This window comes from Panicum hallii, chromosome 1, assembly GCF_002211085.1.
Source record: "Panicum hallii strain FIL2 chromosome 1, PHallii_v3.1, whole genome shotgun sequence".
NCBI lineage: Eukaryota > Viridiplantae > Streptophyta > Magnoliopsida > Poales > Poaceae > Panicum > Panicum hallii.
In genome coordinates this window covers 1,290,663-1,318,619 of record NC_038042.1, presented here as the reverse complement: position 1 = coordinate 1,318,619, position 27,957 = coordinate 1,290,663, and the positions used below count along the sequence as shown (strand labels likewise).

Below are 27,957 nucleotides of genomic sequence, written 5' to 3'. Positions count from 1 at the left end.
AAACCTATGCCTTTTGTAGACCGTAGCTGGTCCCATCCTCCTCTCCTTGGCTATAGCAGCCAGCGGTCTCCTTTGGAGCGCGTCCTCCGGGAACAGGCGGGTGCCACCGTCCATTTCCAACAAAAGCAACAAGAAAGGAACAGTTGACAACCATGAAGTATGGGGGGGAAAACGCATCAGCTAAAAAAAATGATGCCTAGCAGGCAGCAGCATAGTGCCTATGTTTTGAATAGTTTCGTGCTTAGGTTCCAGCGCAGGGCGTCCAATTAGTAACAAAGCGGATGATATTCCAGTGGCTTTTGCTATCATATCCTTCCCAGCCACGACTTTTTAATCTATTATCTTCGTTTATTTCGCATAGAAATAACAAATTCTACGATGCTAGAAGAACAGTGGGTTCCAGTTCCAGTTCCCTGCAATACCAGGCCAGCACGTGATTCACATGCTGAGACACACCACACTGAACCAGGCATGCAAACGTAGCCACTCGCTGGTGCTGCAACAGCTCCTTCAGATTTGGATTCCAAGCTACTGTATTCAGTGCTATCATCGTTGCTAAATGCTAATGCATAGAGTACAGGCACTCTTTTTGTTCTTCAAAGACCAGATCAGACCAGACGTATTCAGACATGCTGCACCTGCAGCATCCGCCCACTTCACATATGTTTGCAGCCCAGTCGTATTTCCTAGTGCTATCCTGCAGACTGATCTATGAGCATCACGAAATCCACTTCTGTTCCTGGGAATCTATTCACATTTGAGTCGTGAAACAACACCAAACCGGTTCCAGTTTGTACGGTAGGAATGAATGCTTGGAAACTGAAATCTGTTTAACCAACTCAGCATTCCCCAATGTCTTTTCAGTTGAGCAACAGAACCAGCCCAGTGTAGAGTGACCTGCATGAGATGAACCTTGGTCGATGCTAATTTGGCGGTGGTCCAGATCCTGCAGCCATGCGCCTCCTGAGTCGGCCCCGAGTCAGCCGGATCGCCTCCTCAATGAGCGTCTCCTCAGATGGTAGTGGTGGCGGTGCGCTGCTCGTGGACGCACGGGGGGGGTCGACTTGCATGGCTTCGGTGTTCTGAGGACCATTGGTGGCGGCAGCTCCAGGAGCAGGTGGTGGCTGTGGCTGGGTGGGAGGCACTGCACCAGGAGGGGCAACTGGAACTGGGGGCCTTGGTGGTGCGGGAGGAACTTGGGCTTGGGCAGGCTGTGGTGGCATCGGAGGAGCTGATGGCGCAGGAACAGGTGGAGGTCCAGGGTTCACCTGCCGAGTCCGTGGTGGAGGTGGGCGCTGCTGCTGTTGCTGTCCCTGCAGAAAGGAAGTGACAGTGAAGACAATTCAGTATGCTGTGCAAATATGTAAACTGGCACCCTCACACATCTCTAATAAATTGTTTGGTTCTCCTTTACAAACATCAGTTGAGTTGAACAATCATGTTAATTTTGCAACGAGTAAATTATTATCCAGTACAGACACCAGGAAGCATGACTACGTGCTTACAGGACAACCGATAATGCGACAACAATCATGAAACACATCATTTGTCATTAGAATGAACAGAAAAAGGCATGATGAATTGGTAAAACAGATATCAGTTACATCACAATCCAATAGAGAGATAATCTGTGTTTATCGAGTCACTAACTCTAGAAAATGTTACACGCTAAAATTGTTACAATTATTCATGGATGATCAAACCATGTAGAGACCAAACCAGCACAGAGCAAAGTATCAATTAATCGTTCATTTATCTACATAAAAGAAGATTCACAGCCTACCACTAAAGGCTCAAAAAAAAAAACCTCTCGTCGGTCATAGAGCCAGACTCAGACTTAATCAAGGAAACACATAAAACGGAAAAACAGAAGATACAAAAGAACCTCCCTTAACAGGGACTAGTCACCAGAAAGGATAAAATGTCAACTACTGCACATTTGGGGAAAAAAGACAAAATGTCAACTGACATGTCACAATCATACCGCGCATCCTAGATGAATAATGACTCCACTTGGTTTTTAATCTCATGAACTTTCCATCACCTCATGCTAGGAACTACAGAAGCGCTGAACTCCATAAAGAATTTGCTATCTGACAAACTAGATTAAGCAGCATTCATTTCCAGAATGGTTCATTGAAAAGACCTTTTTCCTGCACATATTAGGCCCTACAGCATGAAAGCTCCTAAATGGCATCAATAAAAGTTAGTTTTCTTAAGGAAGAATAATATGGAAATCTGATATCCTCCTCTTAAAGCTTACACAAAGCAATCCAAATATCCAAAACATTTGGACTTTCGGGATGTCCATGCAAGCAATGAGATGCAACAGTATGGGAGCCAAGAGAAACCTCATACTGAAGAATTAAAACAGTAAAGCAGATAGAAGGTCCTAGTGCAGATTTTACACAATAGATAAAGTATAACAGTAAAGTATCTTACAGGCACAACAGAACCACAGTATTCTAAGATGTGCTAGGCACTAGACGGGTGGCTGCATAACACGTAGCACTTAATCACTGCCTAGGCAGATTACGGGGCCAGGCAGCTGCAGCAATTAGGCGCAAGATAGGAGAGTGACACAAAATCACAGGCAAATGACACCATAAACCATACCAAGGGCCATCACCCATCAATAGAAACCGACAATAGATCCATGTCCAAAATCTTGAAAAATTTAGCTAATTTTATTTCATAGAACTGAATGTCTGTTATTTTGCAGCCTAGTTAGTGAAATAAATAATATGCCATCAATGTAACGTTAGGAGCATGACAAATAACAAACTCAAGCCTAGCTCCTAGATGATTTGGACATAAGTTATTCTAAAGGGTACCATTGAGTGAACATCCTACCAGATACTAGGTTAAAGATCTTTCTGAAACCATGCAGTATGCTGTGAAGCTCAGCTTCGTTGCTAGTATTAAAAAGACTCACAAGACCAGAATAAGTTCATAATATATCAATCAGTAGCACAAATTCTTCAAGCAATGAGGGGGAAATCCTACATTGAGACATGCATGTGTCAAAACTTTCCATAATAAATGATCAGTTAGCTTGGTAAAATATTATTAGTTAAATCTCATTGTAGGTACATAATAATTTGCATTGGTTGAAAAAGTTTGTTGAGCATGGTGGAATTGGGAAAACCTAATGGTAAACATGACATGTGGTGAAATTTCTTGGAGAAGGCGTGCTGCATGCATGGCTATTTAACAAGTAGCCGGTTCTGTTAATTTAAGTACTTTCAGCACGTTTTAAAGTTCTGGATAAACCAATGATCTGAAAATGGTATCTCTTCTATCCTCCATCAGCAACTAGATGCACCAGCAACATAATTAGAGTATGCTGGGGCAGGTGGATTTTATAAATTCAACATATGTGAATGCTTGTAGAAAGACAAGCTAAATTCCAGGTGACATAATGAGACTAAGACATCTGAGTGCAATCTCAAGAAAACCGACCTGATAGTACTATAACTGTCAAAAACATGGTGTCACTCATGCGAGTGAAAGAATGCTAGATAGAACAAGAGGACAGATATCTGATGCCTCATGCACTGGGAAGGGAACACTTAGGTACATACATCAACTGTATTGCATGAGTTACAACTCTAGTCGCTAAATAGTTCTAATTGCAAAGAGAAATGGCAATCAAGGAAGCAGTACCTGAGGGCGAGGTCTTTGAGACGGTGACTGTGAGGCAATATACTGCAAGATTTCATAGGACCTTGTCTGGACATAGTTTGCAACCCTCTGGAAGTAAACAACTGCCATGTCACCAGCTCTTGTCCTCAACTCAAGCAGATTTCGGTCAATCTCAGTTTCATGCTTTGCGATGTATGGCTTGAAGAAAGTCTCGTACACATAGGCAGTCCCCTGAAACAAGACTGTGTTACAAACAGACCATGAGAAAAGTATATCTTAACAATTAAAAGGGACAGAATATCGTACACGTGTCTTTGGATACCACAAGTACACAATAAATGCCAGCTTTGCTTCACTATACATTGGTAACCTGTTTAAGAATAGAATAAAGGGCAAGCAGGTAAGCTATCCCCCCAATTTCAACCATCTTAAAAGGTTAACAAAAATGGCAAGTCCAAAAGGAGCATGGATAGCATTACCATGACACGAAATTTTCCCCAACTCTCTCCAGTACAGTGAGAACTGCAAGTAAAATCCTGCAAAAATCATGGCCTATAAGGTGAAGTGAAATGCATATGCAATTTCCCAAACAGAAGGGTGCACGATTAACGAACCAGTACTGACACCAGAACCGCAACTGCTCGACCTCAGGCCTGTTTAGCTCCACCGTCTTGTAGCAGTCATAGGCAGGGTATGCATATCCAAGAACAAGGCTGCAAGACAGAAAAATAAAAATAGATCAAACAGGTCTGACAAAGAACATTGTGCCATTGCAACGAATGAGGGTAAAAAAAAGGTCAGCCCACTGCTTACGTTAGAACTCCGGTAACGAGTGAACCGATCATCTTGAGACCTGTATTGTATTAAACACCCGTTAGATTACTAGAAATGGACAAAAAGCAGCATCAATGAACTGAAAGCAGAGATAACGTGACATGGCTCCGCAAAATCCCCCAACAACACGAAACGCAGATAAACTGAATGAGGCTAATAGGCTAGTAACTGATAGCTCATATTGAGGCCTCTATCCACAAACTCAGTACTGCAACCACCACACATGTAAAAATCATCACCCAATCATGCTTGTAGTCACCCATACATACTTGACGGGGCCCCCTTTAGCACCTAGATAGGGGCACGGCAGTTCACGTGGGGCTTGAACCCTCAATTTTTTTTGGCAAAAAACAAATGCTCGCGGAAGCACTAGCTTAGGGTAGAAGCCATCCTACGAAATGCATCCTATCCTGTACATGGTCAACTGAAACCGATCTCGCGCGCGCGCGCTGAAGAAGCAACCGCAGTAGAGGAAGAACAGCGACGACGGACCGATGGGTTAGATTAGATAAGACTAGTGCCGTACCGCGCAGCAGAGGAGCCGCGACGAAGCGGATGGGGAGGAGGAAACATTTGAATCGGTTGCTCGCATTCAAAGCAACAGGCGGAGGAGGCAGTCTTAACTAAGAGCGAGCGAATCCGCACCCACGCAAGGAAGCTAGGGTTCCTTACCGGGAGGAGACGGAACCGGCGCGGCAGGTGGGGGGAGCAGGCAGCGGCGCGGAGATGGAACCCCCGCCGCTCCACGGCACCCGAGCAGCAGACGACAGAGGCGAGGAGGACGAGGAGAGGGGGAGGGAGAAGGGAAGAATTGGAGGCGGCGTGCTCGGGAAGGAGCCGGGCCCAGCCGCCAGCGAGAGAGGGCGAGCCGACACGGGGAGGGCAAGCATATCCTTTTCTCCGTTGCGCTGATGAGTTCTTTCAAGTTGGCGAGGCGCCATCCATTCTGGGCTGGGGGTTGACGGGTTGGGTCGTCATTGGGCTAGGCCGGCCCGAGAGAAAAATGCGTCGTGGAAGGAGCAGCAGCGCAGCAGAGAGGACCCCTCTGTACTACTCGATGCCTGGTCCCATCACTGACACGGCCCGGCCCATGAGGAAGGAGCCGTGTGTCCTGCCTGATTGTGCTTGTGCATCAGCAACTTTTTTTCCTGTTTGACCGGAGAACTACCGCAACGCTTTTGTTTTGTACTGCTGGAGCGCGCGTAACCCATCCCACTTTTCCTTTTGCTGACGACTGAACATTACAGACAGCATGCATGGACACCTAGGAGATTTGATTCGCTCAGCAGATAAACGAGAAGAGCCTGTTTGTGCAGAAGCAAATACTGGTAGTTTAGCTTTGGCTAACTCCATCAAGAAGTCGAGTGTCTGCATTTGCGCCCTGATTTTGGAGGAGCTCTGATGATCTCTTCTTGTTCCAGACAGACAGCAAGCAGCAGCATGGCGCATGTGCAGGACTGCAGGAGCTACCAACCGGAAACGACGACGCGTGAAGTGGTGAAGCTGACGAGGCGTTAACGCTCTCACGAGGAGAAACTGAGGGAGGAACCCAACCCGGCACTGCATGTTCGTCTTCAATGGCAAGATCGCGGTACAGTGCAGCGATGAGGTGAGACGAGAGCAAGATCACTCTGCCTGCCTGGTACTGCTGCTGCTTGTTTCTCTGTCAGGTTCAGGCAGGCCGATCAAGAGCTTTCAGATGCATCTCGAAAAAAAAAGGAAGGTTTTGCTTTTGCAGATGGAAGGTGGAGGCATGGAATTCATGTTCATAGCCTGCCTCTCTTGATTGCAGCAGATTATTATTAATCAGAGGCAGGCAAGAAAGAAAGGGATATTTATTTAACAGGTGAGATGAATGGGAAAAGCGCCAGCATCGGCAGATCACCACGCACCAATCACCATCCCCATGTCAGTCCTACACCATGTCCCGACTCATCTCTCTCCCCCTCTCTCTAGAGTGAGAGACCTCCCAGAGAGATAAAGAGAGAGGGGTGCTCCAGGACAAGGCAACTAGGCAAGTGCAAGGGCTTGCAGCTTTCCGTTTGTGCCCACGCCATCGCCAAGGCGGCCAACAAAAAGGGCCACGTCCCCGCACCGCGGCGCCTGCTGCTGCTGCCCGCCGTCCTTGCCAAGCATTTACCACTCACTCACCCTCTTCCTCCCTCAATTCCTCCTCCTCCTCCTCCTCCCTGCTGCTGCTCATCAACACCGGGGGTGAGGTGAGGGAGGAGAAGAACACAGGCAAGCAACCACCCAAAGCAGCAGCAGCAGCAGGCACCCCTCGTTCGCATGCCGCTTCCGCTTTCCCTTTCCCCTGCAGCCGGCCGCGTTCTTCCACCCCTGCCCGGCGGCGTCATCCTCGCCGACCCCTGTTGCTGCCGCTGCAAGGACGACTCGAGGAGATGCAGATAGGAGGAGGTCAGTGTTCTTCGTGTGCTCGCACGCTTGTTTTTTTTTTCAGTTTCGGATTGGGGGACAAAGCTTCGATTTTTTGGACTCATCGCGTGCACTGTTCTTGCGATTTCGGCTGGAATCGTGCGCGGATTTCAAGCGACGGTTGCAGCTTCCCCTAGTACTACTTCGATTTTTCTCTTCTCTTGCTGCCCTTTTTGCTCGATGAACTTTGCATGCCGGCCCATCGCGAGATGGGGACCTCAGGTATCTATCTGTCGGGGTTAATTCGGCAGTTACTATGAAATCTACCGCTTGAAAAAGAACCGAGCATTTGGGGTCAAATGTAATGATGGACAAAGGGGCTTAATTCGATCCCTATGATGATGATATGGACTTGCTCCCAAAGAGTAAAGTTATCATCATCTCCTTTCTTCTGTTTGGGTAAGACATGAACATGCCTGTCAGCGAAAGTTTATCATCATCTGCTTTATTTCTCTCAGGAGCAAAATCTGATTTCTTTTTTTTTCCTCTCAAGAGGTTCAGAAAAGATTTTATATGTTGGATCTGGATAAAGATTTGGAAATGCACTCTCCTTTTTAGATTCTTGGAGGGTGGGGGTCAAATTTTTTTTTTTAAAAGTATGGGGTCTAAAGATCCCTGAATCATTTTCAGGCAACAAAAGACCACCAGAAAAGGAATTCCGTCTTTTTTTTTTCATCTCACCACCTTTTCCATCATCCCCCTCATCAGCCTTTCCCGACATCTGATTCCTCTGCATTCATAGGACCAAGCAGCAGCTTGGTTTTTTTTTCCTCTTTATTTATCCTATCTTTTCCTGCTGCCGCCTTTGCTTCCAATATACTGCTGGCCTCTGGATGCTGTCCCCTTGTCCCAGTCACAGCAGCCCCAGCTGTTCACTTTGCCCTAACTATGTCTATCCGTCCATGCCTCATCTCCTCTTCTCTCCCAGCATTTCTTGTGTGTACTGTGTAGAGAGAGATAGGAGAAGATAGAAGAGACCAGAGAAAGATAGAGAGAGAGCTGTGAGATCTTTTTGCAGCTAGTAGTGAACCCTTTTTGGATTGGATGGTGGATATGGAGACGAGGGGCAAGCTGGCGGTTGGGCTGGGCAGCTCGCAAGGAGACACACGATAATGAGTGGCTGCTCCTCTTCGTCTCCTCCAACGGCTGGTGGTGGTATGTGCGTGCTGTTCCATTGGTGCTTCTCTCCGATGTCCAGAGCAGATGGTCACACACAGGGAACTAACTCTGGGGCTTTCTATCCCTGTCGTCTCCAAAATGTCCCTTATCTTTTCCTAATGCGCCCTCGAAAGATCAAAACTTTTTTGGTCTTTTCTTCACCTGGTGGGGGCGCTGGGCCCCACTGCTCACCTTGATATAGTATTGTGTGCTTTGTGATTGGTTAATTGGTTTTAAGGTTTCCTCTCGCTCTTTTTTTCCCCTTGGAAAATTGGCCCATTTTATTATTGGTTTGGACAGGACTACAGGAGTAAGCTAATCTATCTATAGTACGATATGACTCAAGAGCATTGGCTCGAGCCTAGAGCAAGTACTACCATGTAGTACTAGGTGTTGGGTAGAGACCACAACAGCAATTATCTACTAGTACTAGATGATCATACAGTGGCTCGTATTCTTCTCAAATTTCATTGCTCCAAAAAGAATCTCAAATCGACAGTAGCTGTAAACCATACGGTGAATTTTGCCATCTTGGCTCGATGGGCTGTAGTGCTTCTTTTGCTCTGACGTGGTTAGTTGAGTTCCTAGTGATCCCTGGCCACAAGAAACCTTTCTTTCCTGTGGGGCTGTTCCAGATTTTTCTGGTTTCGGATGGCTCAGTTGGGTGAAGTTTTCGTGAAGAAATTTCCGAGATATGGTGATGTTGGCCTGGGTCGTAACGCTTGGCACCTACTGCCTACGTGTAGATAGATATCCACGCAAGCCTTCAAGGCATTAGCTTCAGCTTCCTGTCCTTTTCACAGATGTTCCTTATGGAATATATGGATCCACACAGCCTGATGAAACGTGAACACATGCAACTTTCAGAGTTTTTCTCTCCAGTTCTTCAGATTTTTGTAATGCAATCATGTAATTCTTTTAAGAAAAATTGTATGATCCACTGTATTGCTGTCTTGTTTTTTAGTATAGAAGTTTTATAATCCTGGATTATTTCGAAAAGGCTGGATGGCATCAAAAGTTCCTTTCTGTTTTCCTAATAGCTAGGAAGGCTCTTTGAAAACTGTGCTTAGCTGTTCTAACTGCTAAATCCTCGTGTGATTCGTAATGTTAATTGTCATTTCATATTGTCTCCAGGTTGTACCGGAAAGGAGAGTGAAGGCGGAGATCACAAGGTGGCATTGATGCAGAACAAATTGAAGGCTAAGTCGTTCAAGTGGAGATCAAGCAACAGCGACATGAACAAGGTAGAGGCAGGGGGGTCTGATGAAGTCTACAATGATACAGTCCTCTGCTCTCTGTCTACAGCAAGCTTCAGCAGCCTGGTTAGTCGGAAAAGAGTGAGGAACCTTGGGAAGGTATTTTTGTTTGGCTTTGTACCCTGTCCGTGTTCAGTCATTTGCTTTCTGTTCTTTATGTTTAATCGTTGTGTTCATTTTGCTGTCTCAAAGGTGGCTGAGCAGTGTGATGCTGTGGATCCTCCAGTTCCAAGAAAGTTAAGATCAGGTACCAATTAGCAACTATATTTCTTCTTTTACATGACCAGACAAAGGGATTTTGGCTGCCTCATCTGTCATTTTTTTTATTTACAGTATGCTCAACAAATAATACTGTAACTTTTGATTGAACGGTGGCTTAAGTTTAAGTGAACAAACAGCATTGTTGTTAATATGTTAATTGATTTCTACCATGTATTGTCAGGCAGGGAACAATTGCTAGTTATTACCTAAAATCTAGCCTAGCTGGTTATGTGTTTTGGGGGTACCTAAATATTCGACTGAAGTTTCTTTCCAAGTGTTTTGGTGTAATTGGTTGCAAATTGCGACAATGCCATGGGTACTTTCAGTTGTAGGTTTTTAAGGTCTAAGATAATATTTCAACTTTTACAGTTTTACCCTCCTACTTTCAGCCATAAAGAAGCGAGTCGATCGATTTGTTTCTGCATCATCTCGGCATGTCAAAAAGAGGCGCCATCTTTCGGCTATCAGTGCTCAAATTTCTTTTGTGGACCAGAAAACAAGATTCAATGGAAACTCGGTAAACAGAATCCTGCTGCAATGATTTCATCGTTCATTAAGGAAGCAAGACTGAAAACTGAATGTGAGAGATAAACATTCTTGTTTCACAGTTATTTACGGAAGAGGAGGAAGTAATCGCCGATGTTTTGCTGTCCCTATCCCAAATATCCTCTCTTAGTGAGCTCACGGTTGACAAGGCTACAGCAGATAGCTCAAATCCAAATGTTGCTTCAACTTCTTATTCAGAAGGTCTGTCTTCACTCTTTTCTTATTATCATGCTAAATATTACAATTTTATAAAATGTTCATAGTTTTTGTGTGATCGCCCCTGCAGGAGCTACTAGGGGGGTTGACGAAATTGTCATACTGCCAAGTCCTGCTAATGATTTGGCTAGCCAAGCTACCTGCATAGATAAAGTAGTAGGACACACCAACAGCGTTCCACATGCAAATCCTGTGCCTGGTGCTGGAGATCAATCCAGCAACATTAACTCACCTTCGTCAGAAAACGAGCAAATACAGGATCTTTCTTTGGAAACTGTTGTGAATTTGCCAAGCCCGTCTAAAGACTCCTCCAATAACAGGTAGAGAACTGCTCGCGGATGCTGTCTGGTCCCTTGTCCTTATGTAAACTGCGTTCTCATGTCTATTTCTGTTTGTAGCACGCTAAAGCAGCAGAAAGTGCGGTTTGATGATAGCCAAAGTTATGCAGCACGGAAACCAGAGGCTCCTCTTTGGCTGGTACTGCACTGTTATCTGTCTGAAAGTAATGATGTACTTTTCATTTGGTCCTAATGCTTCATGGTCTCCTCAAATACGGTTTTTATACAGGTAAATTCTAATAAATCCGATATCTCGCCACATGAGAGAGAAAAGGCCAAGAATAGCAGCGCACAAGGTACAATTATAGGATACCATAACAGCTGAACTACATGTTACTAAATACTGGTTGTTATTGTTATTACTTATTTGCAAATTTGCTGCTACTGTATCAGAAATTGTGCCTATGGTCCAGACTCCACTGCCTCTCACCCCAGATGGGTGCTTAATAAAGTAATTTTCTGTTTAAGCCAATAACATCTTTTCCCAGAGATTTTAGTTGGGTTGTTAAGGAGATGATAAATGTATGTCTGTTTTTCAGGCCATCTTCATGCAAATTGACAGCTCACAAAAATACTACTTCTGAAGCCTCCAAATTTACAGCGCGTGTAAATCAGGACAAAGTACGTGTCATCTCCGATACTAGGCTTACACACTTTCATTTTCTTATTCAACAAATTTGATAGGAATGACCTTGGTTGATTCCTACCTAAAATTCATCGTCAAGGATTGACTTGTGGACGCTTTCATAATTTCCTATTGTACAAATGTTTTGGTCGAGCTAGCTCTGAAAAACAAAATCTACGAACTGGCTCTGAATATTTAACTGATGGATGTAACAGTCTTATCTGCAGCCTTCACTGGTTAAAAATGTGGGCTCAACAAAGGCATGGAAGAGGAGTATCACCCATGTCTATGTGAGCCACGTGATCCAGATGCATATGAACAAGGAGAAGGCATCCCAAAACCAAGCAAAACCGGAGGAAACCCCACTCGCCCGCCCCTCGAGGTCTCCAAACGGCTCCGCCATACCCAAGAACAGCCCACAGGATGAGAAGTTCTACACCGTGCACTTCGACGTGCAGGTCCCGGTTCAGCCATCTGCCGGCATGGGCGACACGAGTGCTGGTCGGCAGAAGATTGTGAGCGTGGCTAGTTTCACTGCGGCGGGGTGCTGCTAAAACTCTATCTGAATTTCTCTGAACTTTTGAACTGAAGCTGTTACGCTGCATCTTTCAGGTCGGTGGTAATTTCATGAACCTGCCCACTTCGACGGCGCTACCGGGCACGCAGCACCTTCAGTACCTGCACCCCCAGATCGCGCCACGGGGAGCGATGCCGTACCCGTTTCCCCATCTTCCTTACAGCAGAGGGAACTTGGCGCCTGCTGCAGCACTGCAACAGGTAGGCTCTTCCTCTGCACATCGCTTCTGAACATGTCAGGATCTCACAAAAGCAGGGAAGCAGAGAAGCAATCGTAGTTTGTTGCATGCTTCAAGATGGGGGTCGTCTGATTTGTTCCATCTTCCTTCTCGGGATGAACTTGACAGATGCCGCAGCAGTACATGGGCAGCATGGGCTACGCTCCGCGCCCCGGCCTCCCGGCGAGCTCGTCGGCCATGATGAAGACGCTCCATCAGCTGATACCAACCCAGCAGCAGCAGCAGCAGCAGCAAATGTGGCAGTACCATGTTTCTCAGTACCAGCCGAGGCCGGACGCTACGCCGCCGCCGGCAGCGTGGCACAACATGCCCTCGCTGCGCCCGACAATGGCCATGCTCCCTCCCCCGGCGATGCCGCCGCAGATGGAGCTCTTCTGCGCGCCGTACCAGGGCGGCGGCGGCGGCCGGCAGCCACAGCAGCTCAGGTTGATCTAGCCTTCTAGTGTTAGATATACACTACTAATTTATATATAGCTGGGATGCTGCTAAGGTTAATCTCACAAAAAAAAACAAAGAGGAATCCATGCTACAGTGTTTAAGTAATTAACTTGGTGAAGAAGAACTGAAGAAGGGTTGTGCTAGAGCTGAACCGGGGGCTGAACTGTAGTTAACAAAATCTGCCATGCCCATTTGCACAAAACGATACAAGGCTCTCTGTCAGTTTACACGTACAGGAGAAAAGGGTGAAATCGACGGCGCAAATTAACATGGGCACTTGTCGCCAGGAGCTCTCGCCGGCGGCGTGCTTCGGTAGTCGAGCATTGCTTGCACGTACACGTCGCGGCGGTCGGGCGCCTCCTCCGTCTCGGCTGGCCGAGGTCGTTGCTGGGCCGCACGGCCGCGCGACCGGGGTCACGTGACATGCACGCGCAGGGTGCAAGGGGCAGGAGCGAGTGCGGTGTACCGTGTGTGTTCAAGCTGGGACAAGTGCAATTGGGACGCCACACCGTCCCACTGTCCCAGTGATCAAGATCGATGGATGATCCATGATCGACATGGGATTCATCTGTAGATACCATACGGTTCGGCAATGTACCTACGCCTCCTTCACGCAAATTTTACATATACCTTCGTCTATTATATATAAGATCATAAAAAGATATGTCAAGATAATTGTGCACGCCGAGAATATCTTTGACAGCGGATCATTCTAAAAGCACTGGACTGGACTGCTATAGAACAAAACTTATGAGTACGAGAATATTGAAACCGACCGCCGAAGCTTCAAAAGTACGCAGAGAGTTTCAGAGACATAAAACATCCTCTAGAGTTCGAACGTTTCTTTAAAATATGTGTGAAGAGTGAACACAGTGCTTTCAGTTGTAATCATATTGACCGGAGAAACAACTTCAGCCTGCAACACTTCAATTTATCACTTGCCACACCTTAGTTCATTTTTATAGTAGCATTCTAACGCTATATTTTATAGTAGACCGGTTCCTAGTACGTATTAAACACCGCTAACTATATTCTTACATTATGTGTCGCTCGAAGCCATATACTATTGATAATGCGTTATTCTTAGAGTGTCATGCTGTTATTGGAGTAACCTACTATTATTAATAATGTATCACTGTAGCGTTGCAATCGTCAGGAAACAAGATTCACGAGTACGTGCCTCAGGGAAAAGCAGCTTTGCAGCCGGATGAATCCATTAGTAAGGAAATGGAAAGCCAACAGACACGTAAAGGAAACCTAAAAAACCGGGGGCTGTACGCTGCCACTACCGGAATTCGGAGCCGAAAATCCAGCGGGGACCGGGAGAGCCAAGGAAACCGAGAGCCAGCCGACCTGAGCGGGCCCCACACGCAGCCCGCGCGGCCACCCCGCCACTCCCGTGCCCCCGACCTCCCGGCCCCACATGTCATTCTGCGCGCGCGGCCCCGGCGGCCACCCAATCCCCACGACGCCCCTGCCACGTGGCGCCACGCCGCGCGCCCGCCCCTATTAAACCACACGGCCTGAGCCGAGCAAGCCATCTCCTTCCGCTCCCATCGCGCTGCAGCAGCTGCCGCCGCCTCGCCTCGCCCGATTCGGCAGCCGCCTCGCCTCCGGGCGGATAAGATCCCCAATCCCCATGGCGGCGGCGAAGGAGGAGGAGTTCACGGACGCGGAGCTGGAGGTGGCCGCCATTCTGTGCGACCTGAAGAAGACCCTGCGCGCGCGGGACCGGCGGCGGCGGCGGCGGATGCAGCGCCTCCAGGCGGCCCCGGAGATCCCCTCGTGGGGGCGGCGCCGGCCGCGGTCGATGCCGGAGGAGAAGCCCGCCACTCCTGCTCCCGTCCCCGCTTCCGGGGTCGCGGAGAAGGACGGCGCCGCCAGCCCGGACACGCCGCTCGCCTACCCGGAGAGCGGCGGGGACGACGCGCCGATGGAGGAGGACGACGCCAAGAAGCCCACCTCGAACGAACAGGTGAGCCGGCCGCGAGATCTGCGCGCGCGCCGCCGCCGCCGCCGCGGCTGCTGCTGCTAGTCTTCGTCGTCGCTTCGCTTTCCGATTCCTTTTTTGAAAAAAAACCGTACTCTAATCCATCTGTCTCCGCTCGCAGTGGGTGCAGCAGCAGCACGGCGTGGTCGCGAGCTTGTCGCAGGAGAACGCGCATCTCCTCATGGTGAGCACCAGCACCCCTCATCTTCTTCCTCGCGAGATCAGATTTCGATAGCCTGCGTAATTAGCCTCGCGATTAGTGAGCTGGAGCGATTAGGATTCGTGACGGTCTGTTTCAACTGCAAACACTTATCCCTGGTTACTAATTATGTTCACCTGCCCAACAAAAAAACAGCAAATCGAGGAGTACAGAGCTCGGCTGCAGAGCTCGAGAAGCACGAACGAGAGCTTGAAGCAGTTGCACAAGGTGCGGTGTTCTCTCTCTCTCAGTTCTTTCCATCCACATCCTGCACTAGAGGAAACAGTGATTGCCACGGTGGTTTCTTGCTGCTCAATCCTCGGGCGCTTGCGTGCTGGCCGCACGGCAACCACTCCAACTCTGCTCCCCCGAGAAAGACGGCACCTTTCCGATCCAATGTTTTTCCATTGCTACAGAGGGAAGAGAAATCAGAGAGGAAATTTCCCATCGCCATCGACCATAGATAGATAGCACGAGTAGTAAAAAATCTCCCTTTCCCTTGTGGTGATTGTCCTTGCCCTTTTGGGCGATGGGTTTCCCGATTTAGGCCCGACGCCATGTCGTCATGGACGGACGACGCGTACCTGAGCGAGATGAAAAGGGGGGAAGACTGACGCGGGGATGCTACGTGTCGCTCTTGCAGGTGAAGCGGGAGGAGGAGGAGGAGCAGGCGCGGAAACGGCCGCGCGTGGCGGCGCAGGCGCCGGGCGCAGCGGATCCCCGGGCGGCGGCAGCGGCGGCGCTGGGGCTCGACCTGAACGAGCCGGCGCGGGCGCCGGAGGAGGACGAGAAGGCGAGGGCGCAGGCCCAGGCGGCGGCGGTGGCCGCCGCCGCCGCCGCCGAGTGGTACCGGCACGCGCGGGTGCGGGCCGCGATGGAGAAGGCCGCGGTGTCGGCGGGGGCGCGGCGGCGGCGGCTGGAGATCCTGCGGGCCAAGGTGGCCTGCCCGCTGGTGTCGAGCAGGCCGCGGCGGGCGGGGTGAGCGCTGGCCGAGGGCCAGCCGGCGGCGGCGGCGGCGCCATTGACGCGTGTGCAAGTTTTGAGCGTAGCAGGCTGGTCGAATTGGACCGGCACTAGCTTGTAGTAGTAGTATTTGTTATAGTAGTAGTGGTATAGTAGTGCAATCAAAACTGTTTTGGCGAAGAAGAAGAAGAGTGTAGGAGGGAGGAGTCGAAGCCCATTCGTATTCATTGCCAGGTCGATGCGGATCGTCCTGGAACATTGTGAGATTTTTGATCGGTGTTACTAGTAGACAGTATTGATTATTAACTGTATGTAAGGTTGGCAATGCAGCACAGCCCGTTCACCAGAGCAGTAGCAGAAATGGTTCTGATTTTCTTTGCTTTTCTTTTTCATCAGCCTGATTCTGCAAACAGTAACAGTTGGCTCATTTGCTGGGCGATGGGGCGGGCCTTGGGCTGGGCTGGTCTGCGTTCGGCATTCCTCCCGCCCTCTCTCTATTGTGCTGTGCTACCGGACGCCTTGTATGGGCCGCGAAGTATTTAGGCCTCAGGAACCAAGCAAGCCCGGAAGTCGGCGCCGGCTGCACGTTTGGTTGGGCCTACATCGGCCCACTATACATACCCGGCCCAGGCAGGCGGCAGAAGGAAGGTGGTGGTCCAAACCACAACAAACTACTCCTCCGTGCGCCAGAGAGGAAACAACTGGCCCAATCTCCTTTCTGCTTTTGTTGTTTCGGTTCGTTGGAGGAGGCCACCCACCCTGGGCTGCGGCAGGCCCACTAGCTCAGTTGGGGGCACACTCGCACCCGTGGCACCCCGACGCATGTTCTGCGTGTCGCTGCCAAACAGGCTTGCCGCCTGGGTCGTGGTCGCCACTGCAACAGGCGCGTCAGGAAAACGACCAGCAAATCCATCTACTTTTGCACTCCGATGGCCGCCGGACCGAGCAGGCTTGCAGCCTGGAAAACAAGGGGTGCCGCAGCTCAACCGGCGACGCGACACGTGGCCAACAGCCCAGCATCCTTTTGTTCGGAAAAGAAGAAGGAAGGATTCCCCCCTTGATGATTGGCGTGCCAGGTTAGTAAGAAAATCCTTTTCCCATCCATTTCTGAGCTCTGAGCAGCCGTGGAGCCGTAGAGGGGAGCATGGCGCCGAGGAGGCCAATCATTTTCCCCGTCCGGCACGGGCATCGTCGACCGTGCAGGCAGGGCCCAGTCAAAGCTGCGTAGCCCCAACGCGACCCTGCAGCCGGCCCGGCCCCGCCCCGCCCCACACAGGGGGCTCTGAATGGAGGAGGCGCTGCCTGCCTCGAGCCGTCCACGCCCTCCCTTTCCCAGTAAGAAATGAGCTAAATTTTTAATGACATCCTGGGAATTTCCTCAATAAACAATGGCACAGCCTCCCCGAGAATCTAGGACGAAACCAATCTTGGAGTACGTTGGAAACCTGATAAACCCAAGGTGAAGACATGGCCTGAAGAAGAATTACCAACTCTGCGACTGCCTGTTTCTACTTTTTTTTGAAGGACCTGTTGGTTTGTACTAACTCTGCGATGAAATAACAAACAGGCGCCGCACGTACTTTCAGAAGGAACAGCAACGGATAAGGGGTCAGTCACTTTCCTCGGTACGATTTACAGTTCCTTCAGGCAGATATAAGGCTGCTGCTTTCGTAAGATCAACACCAGCATTCAGGATCGCTAGCATCGCGCGCCTCTCTCCAAAGTCTGAATCCAATCGGAAGTTTTTTACCTGCTGGCTTGATCGCCAACAACCGGATAAATCACGCATTCCGGCTAATGATGAACAGAGTTTTAGTTCTTTCTTTATTCCCCCAACCAAACAACTCACCAGACGGTAGGGAAAACCGGAAAAGAAGCATCGCAGAGAAGAAATTCCGAAACAAGTTTCCGTTCTCGTAGCATCATCATCAATTCATCATACCACAGATTAGGCAGACACACCATCCATCCATGACCCATCGGATTCGCAGATCCGCCACCTAAAACCCTAGACACCGCCAGCACAACACACGACAAACGACACGACTCAATTCAGAAGAAGCACCTCTCAGATCACCGTCATCTTATTCAGCGCGAATCGGAGCGGATGGAAGGGGACGATGGGGGCTCGACAAAGGCGGGTGGAGGGCGGCCGGGGCCAGATCGGCGCGGATCTAGGCGAGCTGGCCGCAGTCGGCGATCTTGACCACCTTGGCGGTGGACCCGCCGCGGGAGCCCACCTTCTCGATGGCCTTGACGACGTCGAGCCCCTCGACGACCTGGCCGAAGACGACGTGCTTGCCGTCGAGCCAGGGGCAGGGCACGGTGCAGATGAAGAACTGGGAGCCGTTGGTGTTGGGCCCGGCGTTGGCCATGGAGAGCACCCCGGGGCCCGTGTGCTTGCGCACGAACTTCTCGTCGGCGAACTTGGCGCCGTAGATGGACTCGCCGCCGGTGCCGTTGCCGTCGGTGAAGTCGCCGCCCTGGCACATGAAGTCGGGGATGACGCGGTGGAAGACCGAGTCCTTGTAGTGGAGCGGCTTCCCCCTCTTGCCCGTGCCCTTCTCGCCCGTGCACAGCGCGCGGAAGTTCTCCGCCGTGCGGGGCACCTCGTTCGCGTACAGCTCCATCACGATGCGCCCCGCGGGGGCGCCGCCGATGGTCATGTCGAAGAACACGCGGGGGTTCGCCATGGCTCGGAGGGGGTTTAGGGATTTGGGTTGGGGAGGAAGAAAGGAAATCCGATGGCTGGCTCGGCTGCTGGGTGATCTGGGGAGGGGAGTCCCGGCGCGGTTAAATAGCCGGCTCGAAGGTCGGAAATCCATGGCGGGGGGCGGCTCGGCCGTCGGATGCGGACGCGCGGCGCGATCCGGCGGTGGGAGGGCTAACCCCGGGGTGGTAAGGCGGTGGGTGGGGTTAGGCGAACCGGGGTTAGGTCCTTCGGTGACTGACCGCGAGGAGCACGTGACGTGCCCCGCCGCTGACGGGCCGGGCCGGGCAGCTCCGGTCCGGTCCGGTCCGGTTCGGCGCTCGCGGCTGGAGGCGAGCCGGGTGACGCGAGCGTGGGCCCCGGTTCTGGTGGGTCAGGATTGTCAGCCGGCTCTGGTAGCGGCGCGCTGCGTGCGAGAGGAGAGGGCTTTGGATTCTTCTTCCTTCGGGCTGTGGCCTGTGGGGTAACTCGGGTTGGGTTAAGGACCGTGGTGGTTGGTTGGTTCGGCTGGGCAACGGATATTTGTCTGGGGCTGGTCGGTGGACGTGGTCCAGGGGGGCGCGGCGCGGCGCCGCCCGGGTAGCGGCGCGCGGTGCATGGACGGGGTCCGCGTGTCTGCATGATAGTGAGCGGGGGAGGAGAGAGAGGGATATGCCGCGTGCCAGTGGGCGAGATATTCCCGGAGGGGAGGGGCGGGCGGCATGTGGCGCTCCGCTTGGAATCCACGCGACTTGGATCGGGATCGGGAACACCCGCCCAACCGGTTCGGTTACTGGCGCCGCGCCGGCCCAAGCAACATGAAGCCTCTCTTTGCATGCAACATATTTTCTGAAGTTTTCGAAAAGAAAATATGTATATATGTGGCCACATTTAGCATCAACAAAGATTTTCATTGAGCTTCTATTTCGGTCGAACCATTCTTCCTCACTATAACTGCATCGCAAATTTGTATGATTCCAATTACCTTCCCTTTGCTCGTGTTCCCATCTCGTTTGCTCGAACCAATCTTCCTCACTATAACGGGCATTTGGCGTTGTCAATTCCCCCCTCTCTCTCTCTCTCTCTCTCTCGCTCACGGAGTCGGAAAATTTCCGCAACCCATATCTCCAAATTTCTTTTTTCATGTCCATATCCCCGGAACAAGAATAACTTGCCTGGCTGTTCAACCGAATGGAATCGAGGGGTGCTAAAGGTGTGGCAATGGCGTAACGTGCCTTTACTTATTTTCTTTTGATGTACTCCTACATACATAATATAATATAGTCTAGCAAGCTACGTTCATATATGTGGTAAGATAGAGAGCTCCCTGTGATTCCAATTGCCATCTTTTCAGGCTAGAAAAGAAAAGATGCCTTTGAAAATGCCAATCTTCATCATGAGAAGAACATGGAGATGATGACGGCAGGACGAATTCTTTGCATAGAATCACGTACAAGTGGTGAGTTGAGTAGTATTAGCGGTTGATCAGCTCAGGGTCAATTCGTTTCTAAATGAATTCTCAAAATTTAATCTGACTAAACTATAGATAAAAGATAGTTTCAATCTTTGGGAGTTGGAACAGATTTTGTAGGATACCGGAATCAACGGCGAGGGCGACGGAATTGCATGGAAATGAGAAGAATGGGCCATCTGCAATCTTGATTCCGTCCCAGTATGCACGGCCCATGATCAGACGAAGCCCAAAGGGGATGTAAGGGCCGAGTGCAAGTTGAAAGGCCCAGAAAACCGAGTGCTGCTGCTCCCCATTCGCCCGCGCGTCCGACGACGTCAGCGGCTGCGCCTCTCGCTTCCTCGAGCCCGCTCCTCGCCGGCGTCCGGCACTCTCCACCAATCTCGATGGGCGGCGGACGGAAGCGGCGGCGAGACGGCTCGGAAGCGCCTTCCATCCACCCGCGGAACCGGTACGCCGCCGCCGCGCCGGACTTCGCCGCGCTGGCGGAGCTCTACCCGTCCTTCCGCCCCTTCGTCTCCGTCTCCGAGCGCGGCCGCGCGTCCGTCGATTTCACCGACTTCTCCGCCACGCGGGAGCTCACGCGCGTGCTCCTCCTCCACGACCATGGCGTCAACTGGTGGGTGTCACTGGCTCCTCTTTCAGCCCTTTAACTGAACCCTAACCTATTCCCATGCCGAATTTGCTGCTGATTGTAATTCTTCACTCCAATTTGCTCATGAACTCCCTGAAACCAACAACCATCGTGGTGCATGAAGTCTGAATTGCTTCAGTTTCGTCTTCTTCCAATACTTGTGCCCAATTCTGGTTTACAAACTACCGATGTTACGCTATGATGAAGTGATAATATAGGGCGAGATTTTTTTTAATGTTTTTGTTAAAATTCAATATTGGTTACCACTAAACAAAAGTGGAAGAGATTTTCTGGGCTGTCCTGCTAAGGTGCCCACAACAAAACAATAGATCCTGATGCTATTGTTTGAAAATTTTCATAGCTGCCAGATATGAATAAACTGCCTTCACCATGTTATCCATGCTTGCTGCATTCTGCTATATTTCATTCTTCTTCTTGTGCACATTTTCTGCGCTTAAACATTTCAGTAAATTTTTCTCGCTGCTCTTAAAGGGTAGACTGTTTGATATAGAAATACTTGTATGACCAAAGTGCAAGTAACCTTGCTTGCAGAAATTATTAGGTAAAATTAAGAAAGGTTTGTTTAAAAGTGTGTATGCTGGGAACACTGTTTGCTCTATGGAGGTACTTGGCATGCAATATGGTTTGTGCCAGACCATTGTTTAAACAGGTTTTTTAATATTATCTACTTTTAGGTGGATTCCAGATGGACAGCTTTGCCCTACTGTTCCAAACAGGTCCAACTACATTCACTGGATCGAGGATCTTCTCTCCTCCAATCTGATACCACCAATATCCAGCTCAAGTGGGAGGGTGAGGGGCTTTGACATAGGAACTGGTGCCAATTGCATCTACCCTCTCCTTGGAGCATCTTTGCTGGGATGGAGCTTTGTTGGGTCCGGTATGTTTTTGAGCTTCTGCACTACGAGTTCTGTTAACCATTGGCCAAGGAGTCATTGACTAGTTAATTTGAAAGATGTATAAGTGTGCAACTGCCTTTTGTTTGTAGACGTGACTGATGTTGCTCTTGAATGGGCTAAGAAGAATGCGGAGAACAACCCGCACCTAACAGAGCTAATTGAGATCAGAAATGCAGATGCAGCATCCTTATCCTCTGAATCTGAAGCTATTGTCAGGGAACCTATCAGGGAGAACGTTTTAGAGCCCGCGGAGGATGTAGCGATGCCAAAGCCACCTGTCCTTGTGGGTGTTGTAAAGGAGAGTGAGAGCTTTGACTTCTGTATGTGCAATCCTCCATTCTTTGAGAGCATAGAAGAAGCTGGTCTTAACCCAAAAACATCGTGTGGTGGGACTGCTGAAGAGATGGTTTGCCCTGGTGGCGAGCTGGCCTTTGTAACACATATTATTGAAGACAGTGTTTCCCTTAAGAACTCTTTCAGGTGATTCAAAGCTTTCTCTACAATGGCAATGCATGTTATGTTTTTGTGTTCATCTATTTATGACGGTTTTGCTATTTTATTATTTAGGTGGTTCACATCGATGGTTGGCAGAAAAGCAAACTTAAAGTTATTAGTGTCAAAAGCTCGTAAGGTTGGGGCCTCGGTCGTGAAAACTACTGAATTTGTGCAAGGTCAAACAGCTAGATGGGGTCTTGCTTGGTCATTCATTGCTCCAAGAAATAAGGTCCTCAGATCTAGTACACCAGCAAAAAACCATCATTCCTTCATGCTTCAGGTTGGCGTCATGTCATCTTTTGTCCCTTTACCATGTGTCTATTGTTCAGATTAATAAATTGCCCAACTAACACTCGTTAACCAAAGAAAAAAAACTTCAGCTCAAATTTGCTCTGTATTTTGGCTACAACTGGTACAGCCATAAGTGCCTAGTTTCTCCCTAGCCCCATCATGTAGGGCATTTTTTTTTAGATAATTAACCATCACATTATCTGTTCTACGAAGCTCCAGGTATCCACACTTTTGCATGCTTGAGATGTTTAGATTGTTTCGTTATTGTTTTATTACTTCCTTGCATAGTTAGCATTGCAATAAGGTTGAGGTAAACTTATTGACTAAGCTCATTCAAAAAAACCTTCCTGTTTACTTCCCCTATTTCTTGAGTGGCTATCTTTATGTCAGAATTATTGCTACTCTATTACTATATTTGCACTTTATCTAACCCTCTGTTTTCAAATCTCTATTTGGCGTAATGAAATCAGGGTCTTCGACGTGAACATGGTGCATTCCAAGTTCTGAAGTCAACTGAGGCTTTTTTTCTAGCTTCTAAGCTATCATGCAAAATTGATACATTGTCTTTTTCTGTCGATGTAAGTTTCTTTGTTAATATGACACCAATTTAGTTTCTTTTATCTGAACAGAGATGTATACACTGACCTCCTTGAGAGATCTGTGTATTTTTGCATGTTGTTCTCCTGGTAATACTTGCATGAAATATTTGTTTAGGTCACGTTGTCAGATGAGCAGACTGAAGCTGCAATATTGCATGGTGATGATTATGCCGGATCTCTAGAAGAGAGCTCTGCAAAGTTACAAAGTGTTGTTAAGGGAGTATCCTTTCGTATTACGGTATGTTGGCTGCAAATTACGTGCCTTATACTTGGATAAATTTCTTGTCAAAAATAATTTATCAGTGAACTTTTTTCTACTCGTGTAGGTGTTTGAACAAATTCCTGGGACCCTCCTAATTAAAGGTTCATTATTGAATAAAGCTTTATCAGGTAGTCCCATGGTCTCTATGTGACTGTTGGCATACATCATGATCCAAACATACTGAAACACCTCTAGCTGATTGCTTTTAGATATGACATGTATTTATGCTCTTGGCCTTCATGTAGTTTCATGTGTAGGTATACACCTATCTAATCCAGCTCAAATAGCATGGTGCCTCCATGTTGAGCTGTTTATGTCCTCCCCATCTACTGTATAGAACAGTGGAATCAAATGAACAATCTGATATGCGTAATTCATGACACATGAGATCTGGAATTTATTCTGTTAATGATATTAACTCTTGGATGTCTAGAATCATGTCTTGCTTTTGTATTTGTAATTGATGCTTTTACTACTCCATGTGCCCTCTATTATAATGAAATCATAGAGGCTGAAAGTTCGATGCACCAATAAGATGCCAAATGTACAGGCTGGCATATGAAAATACTGTAGTATGTCTGGTACAACTTTGCCAAGCTGTGCTGGGCCGATAGTCATGAAATGGTCCTGCGGAATAGTTCCCTATCCAGTAAAGAGGGAGTGGCAGTGGTACTGATGTCTGGCTGGCTCTTGCATATGGCTTGTCACTGGCTCTAGACAGACGCTAGTGGCTAATCCCACAATGGAGACATAAATGTCACTAGGGTGCCTTAGGGACCAATTTGAGCTGTTGGTCTGTAGGAGGCAGAGCCTGTAGATCCGGATCATATGACATTTGGTTTTTCAAGTCCTTTTGTTATCGACTGTCTTTGCTTTTGAGGGTGCAATTATTCAGGTTGCAGAATGAAGTTAACAAATCTAGATAATAGGACAAGCCAGCTAAGTTCTCTATTATGGTTGAATAGGACATCATTTTTTTCTTTTTTGCTTTTGTAATTATTCTTCTATACTCCCTCTGTTTTTATTTACATGTCATATTAGGTTTGTCCTAAGTCAAACTTGTCCAACTTTGACCAAATTTATAGAAAAAAATAATAACATTTACAAAATTAAATTTGTTTCATTGAATTCGCCATGAAATATATATTGATAGTGCATAGGTTGGTTAGTATTGTTTTTCTCTATTTTTCTATAGATTTGGTCAAAGTTAGTCACGTTTGACTTAGAATAAACCTAATACGACATGTAAATAAAAATGGAGGGAGTATTTGTTTCAGGAAGCTGAAACTGCTACAGAATGCACTGTTCCTGTGTACTATATGCATATGCACAGAGACACTCACATAGCTTACATTGAGCTCATAACTGTTATGCCATTGGACTCTCTTAAGAACCTAAACAAGCACTCAGAAATTCTGAGCCGAACAACACTACTATGATATTTTGGATGTGTTTTCCGATGGCTCTGTTTCTTATTAGTAAGGCACACAAGGGTTAGGTTGGTTTTGTGTGGTGACAAGGACACTGGTTTTCCTTTCTTTTTTCTGCAGGTACCTTCTCATCATTATTCTCTCAGCTGGAGGATACATTAAGGATGGAATGTCCCAGTAAGGCGCGATAGTTGAAGGTCCTTAGTTATGAGCTTTAATCAGACGGATGTATCAGCTGCCTCTGCACGGATAAGTCTTTTGGATGCCAAGGAACGTGCGAGAGGAAATCATGAGACAACAACAGCTTAACTAGAAGCCACAGACAGAGATGCTGAGCTGTGATTGAAACTCGCACTTGCACTGCAGGGAGTCATTGCTGCTTACATCTTTTCTTGATGTGCGCTCTGCGCTGATAGCAAGGTTGTGAAAATACCAGCAACAGTGACTGGTGTGCTGGCCTCATTTCTTATCTGGATTTGGAGAATGACTTGACAACGTCAACAATGAGAGTCTTGCTTTCAAGATCCTTCAGCATCACGCACAATAAACCCTCTGAACGCATCGAGTGAATGACAAAATAGAACACCGATGATTAGTACAAACCAGATATCTTATACACTGCATTGCCTGTGGAATTTTGTTCCCCCTTCATTTGTTGCACGGCTTCCCTGGTCAATGATCTGAACTTCAGTGAACGGAACAGTGCAAGAAACTGCTGCTATGAAATTGATGAGTTTGTGAAACATGTTTGTAGTACAACGCTTGTATACCTGCTGCCGGCAGCAGAGTTTAATGTAATTGTCCCTACCTCAGAGGCGCGGCATTGTTCAACTGTATGGTACCTTGATCCCTTTTTGCTGATGTTCTGTGTGGTTTTGTGTGTCTCCGGATTTCAGACCCGTGATTGTGGGTTGTGAGCACGAAGGCAGCGTGATCTGTTGGCTCAGATCACCTACGTTTAGATGGTTTATGAGACGTCAAAAGTTGGAAAATTATCTCATTTCTTTGAAGAAAATAGTCTCAATCGTTTGGAAGGGAAACAAAAATACCATCTTCACCACCTCCGCAACCACAGGAGATGCAGTTTGATGTTTGTTGCACGTCGCTTTTGTTACCCATTTCTCTGGTCGGTGCTATCAGTTTTCACACATTGTATGTCCTGGATGATTTTTCTGTTTCACTCTCTGGCTATTTACATTTGCCTAGCAGATCTCATACCCATGCTTCCTTCGACACATTGCGGTTGTTCTTTTTGTAGCAATGAACTCGCCTACATTCACAATGGAGCTGTGGGTATTTCTTTCTCCCTCTCCAGGGCAGGCCACAGCAAACAGCCCAGGTAGACGACGAAATGCCAATCGCGAGGGCCATTCACGCCCGTGTATACCGGATCCAACCGTCCATCCGCGCTGGCCCCACGCGTCATAATCCCCAGCAACTCACCAACACCGGCCGGCGCCTGCCTCCCTGGCGCGGCCTTGTCCATCCATCGACTCCACCCGACCGCGCCCCTGCCCAGCGGGCCACACCGCACGTGACACGCGCGCCCCGGGCCCACCGCGCCAGTTCCCGCCTCCCCGCCACGACCGTCCGCGCCCACCCCCGGAATCCATCCCAGCCGTCCGATCCGCCCGCCCTCCTCGTATGCGCCGCCCTCCCCTATAAATATCCCCTCCCCTTGCCGAGTCCACGGATCGAGTAGATAAGATCGAGCTCGGGGAGGTTGGGGAGAGAAAAAAAATCATCCTCCAATCGAACTAACCCTAGCAGCAGCCGGCGGTTAGGGTTTCGGGCGAGATGGCGGCGGCGGCGAGGCAGCGCGGCACGGTGAAGTGGTTCAATGACACCAAGGGCTTCGGCTTCATCTCGCCCGAGGACGGCAGCGAGGACCTCTTCGTCCACCAGTCATCGATCAAGTCCGAGGGCTTCCGCTCCCTTGCCGAGGGCGAGGAGGTCGAGTTCTCCGTCTCGGAGGGCGACGACGGCCGCACCAAGGCCGTCGACGTCACCGGCCCCGACGGATCCTTCGTCAAGGGCGGCTCCGGCGGCGGCGGGGGCGGGGGAGGCTTCGGCTCCCGCGGAGGGGCCGGATCTGGCGGCGGCGGCCGCAGCTACGGCGGCAGCTGGGGCGGCGGGAGGAGATCCGGCGCCGGGGGCGGCGCCGGCGCGTGCTACAAGTGCGGGGAGCCCGGCCACATGGCCAGGGACTGCCCCAGCGCCGACGGCGGCGGCGGCTACGGCGGCGGTGGCGGCTACGGCGGCGGCGGTGGCGGCGGCTGCTTCAAGTGCGGGGAGCCTGGCCACATGGCCAGGGACTGCTCCAGCGGCGGAGGCGGCTACGGAGGAGGCGGCTACGGCGGCGGCGGCGGTGGCGGCGCCTGCTACAACTGCGGCCAGACCGGCCACATGGCGAGGGACTGCGCCACCGGCGGCGGCGGCGGCGGCGGCCGGTTCGGAGGTGGCGGCGGCGGCGACCGCTCCTGCTACAACTGCGGCGAGGCCGGCCACATCGCCCGCGACTGCCACGCGTGAGATCGGATCGGATCGCGCCACTACCCGGTGGTGCCCTCCTTATAGATCTCGCCTAAGCCTCTCACTGTGTCTCGTTCGTCGGAGTATCGCTTTAGTTTTGCCGATCTGGGCCCGAGCGCCCGCCTCCTTGCTATAGAGGAGCCCAGCCGCCTTTTTTTCTTTCGTTTCGCTTTTGTTCTCGGATTTGGTTCGTAGGGGAACTGCCGCTCAGGTTATCATCGTGTGCTTGGTGCTTTTGCTGTGAGTCTCGTCGTTCGTTGTCGTTAAGGTTAAGAAGAATGAAGTGAGATGGATTGGTTTTGTGTTGCTTGAGGAGATGACAAAATCTGCCTCTTTTTTTGTGGTTTGCTGCACCTGATGGAAAAGATTATTATTATTATTATTATTATCCTCGATTAATCCTACCCTTGCTGCACTGTGTTTATGATTTGCTTCAGTTGCTTGCATGATTTGTGATATGCATGGGCATTGTCTGTGGCACTGGTAATCTGGTGGGTGGTTAGATCACAGGGAGTAACATTTTGCTCCTGTTCTTGTGTGGTACGGAATTGCTGCTACTCATTCATCTGCCTGGAGATGGATGTGAGTGATTGTGATGAACTGATGATGCTGTGCCTTTGCAACAACAAGAGGTTGTTTTGTTTCCTTGTGGTTCCAGTGCTGGAGAAAGATGATGAGTAGGGTGCAACGACACTGCCGCTGCTCGTGTCGTGCGTGCGGTTTAGCTTTTTGCTGCAATCTTGGAATCTGGGTGACACGGGTGTCAGTTCAGCCATGGCTGCCTGCCTGCTGTCATGTTCTCTTGTGTCTTCTGTCTGGGGGGCTTACCTCTTGACCCTCTCTGCTTACTACTGGTACTAGTTTTGGCTTGTTGCCCTGCATGATCCATTCCACGGTACCATCTGCTGCATGAT

General features: G+C 49.4%; 6 protein-coding genes across 12 annotated transcripts; 4 read left to right on the top strand and 2 right to left on the bottom strand.

Annotated features, from left to right (window-relative positions):
- Positions 1-491: 491 nt before the first annotated feature.
- Positions 492-5,350, bottom strand: LOC112903549 (putative HVA22-like protein g). The gene is made up of 7 exons (XM_025972810.1): positions 5,152-5,350; positions 4,459-4,498; positions 4,260-4,358; positions 4,125-4,181; positions 3,952-4,015; positions 3,667-3,876; positions 492-1,313 (listed from the first exon to the last, which is right to left on the bottom strand). Exons 2-7 carry the CDS (start codon positions 4,488-4,490, stop codon positions 924-926), a joined length of 852 nt encoding a protein of 283 aa, XP_025828595.1. The 5' UTR covers positions 4,491-4,498; positions 5,152-5,350; the 3' UTR covers positions 492-923.
- A 1,137-nt stretch (positions 5,351-6,487) lies between these two features.
- LOC112888392 lies at positions 6,488-12,770 on the top strand. Of its 5 annotated transcripts, none has more exons than XM_025954633.1 (13): positions 6,488-6,897; positions 9,208-9,428; positions 9,522-9,576; positions 9,980-10,107; positions 10,199-10,337; positions 10,423-10,672; positions 10,751-10,829; positions 10,920-10,986; positions 11,084-11,141; positions 11,230-11,311; positions 11,531-11,830; positions 11,928-12,092; positions 12,239-12,770. In XM_025954633.1, the coding sequence occupies exons 1-13, from the start codon at positions 6,882-6,884 to the stop codon at positions 12,563-12,565; spliced, it is 1,887 nt and encodes a 628-aa protein (XP_025810418.1). In that variant the 5' UTR covers positions 6,488-6,881; the 3' UTR covers positions 12,566-12,770. The 5 variants fall into 5 exon arrangements, with proteins under 5 accessions (XP_025810418.1, XP_025810410.1, XP_025810404.1 ...); XM_025954625.1 differs by lacking the exon at positions 6,488-6,897 and adding an exon at positions 7,848-8,070; XM_025954619.1 differs by lacking the exon at positions 6,488-6,897 and adding an exon at positions 8,862-8,982.
- Positions 12,771-13,741: 971 nt separating this feature from the next.
- Positions 13,742-16,090, top strand: LOC112888429 (uncharacterized abhydrolase domain-containing protein DDB_G0269086-like). Of its 2 annotated transcripts, XM_025954643.1 has the most exons (4): positions 13,751-14,543; positions 14,680-14,742; positions 14,914-14,985; positions 15,401-16,090. In XM_025954643.1, exons 1-4 carry the CDS (start codon positions 14,208-14,210, stop codon positions 15,737-15,739), a joined length of 810 nt encoding a protein of 269 aa, XP_025810428.1. In that variant the 5' UTR covers positions 13,751-14,207; the 3' UTR covers positions 15,740-16,090. The 2 variants fall into 2 exon arrangements, with proteins under 2 accessions (XP_025810434.1, XP_025810428.1); XM_025954649.1 differs by lacking the exon at positions 14,914-14,985 and having other exon boundaries at positions 13,742-14,543.
- Positions 16,091-17,610: 1,520 nt separating this feature from the next.
- On the bottom strand, positions 17,611-18,504 carry LOC112903598 (peptidyl-prolyl cis-trans isomerase-like). Its single transcript, XM_025972847.1, has one exon. It carries the CDS (start codon positions 18,411-18,413, stop codon positions 17,895-17,897), a length of 519 nt encoding a protein of 172 aa, XP_025828632.1. The 5' UTR covers positions 18,414-18,504; the 3' UTR covers positions 17,611-17,894.
- Positions 18,505-20,168: 1,664 nt separating this feature from the next.
- On the top strand, positions 20,169-25,358 carry LOC112877496 (U6 small nuclear RNA (adenine-(43)-N(6))-methyltransferase). 2 transcript variants are annotated; one of them, XM_025941814.1, is made up of 8 exons: positions 20,169-20,499; positions 21,210-21,415; positions 21,524-21,914; positions 22,002-22,209; positions 22,691-22,798; positions 22,935-23,057; positions 23,146-23,209; positions 24,632-25,358. In XM_025941814.1, the coding sequence occupies exons 1-8, from the start codon at positions 20,267-20,269 to the stop codon at positions 24,700-24,702; spliced, it is 1,404 nt and encodes a 467-aa protein (XP_025797599.1). In that variant the 5' UTR covers positions 20,169-20,266; the 3' UTR covers positions 24,703-25,358. The 2 variants fall into 2 exon arrangements, with proteins under 2 accessions (XP_025797599.1, XP_025797607.1); XM_025941822.1 differs by having other exon boundaries at positions 20,353-20,499; positions 21,221-21,415.
- An 850-nt stretch (positions 25,359-26,208) lies between these two features.
- On the top strand, positions 26,209-27,447 carry LOC112875094 (glycine-rich protein 2-like). The gene has a single exon (XM_025938804.1). It carries the CDS (start codon positions 26,309-26,311, stop codon positions 27,041-27,043), a length of 735 nt encoding a protein of 244 aa, XP_025794589.1. The 5' UTR covers positions 26,209-26,308; the 3' UTR covers positions 27,044-27,447.
- Positions 27,448-27,957: the final 510 nt, after the last annotated feature.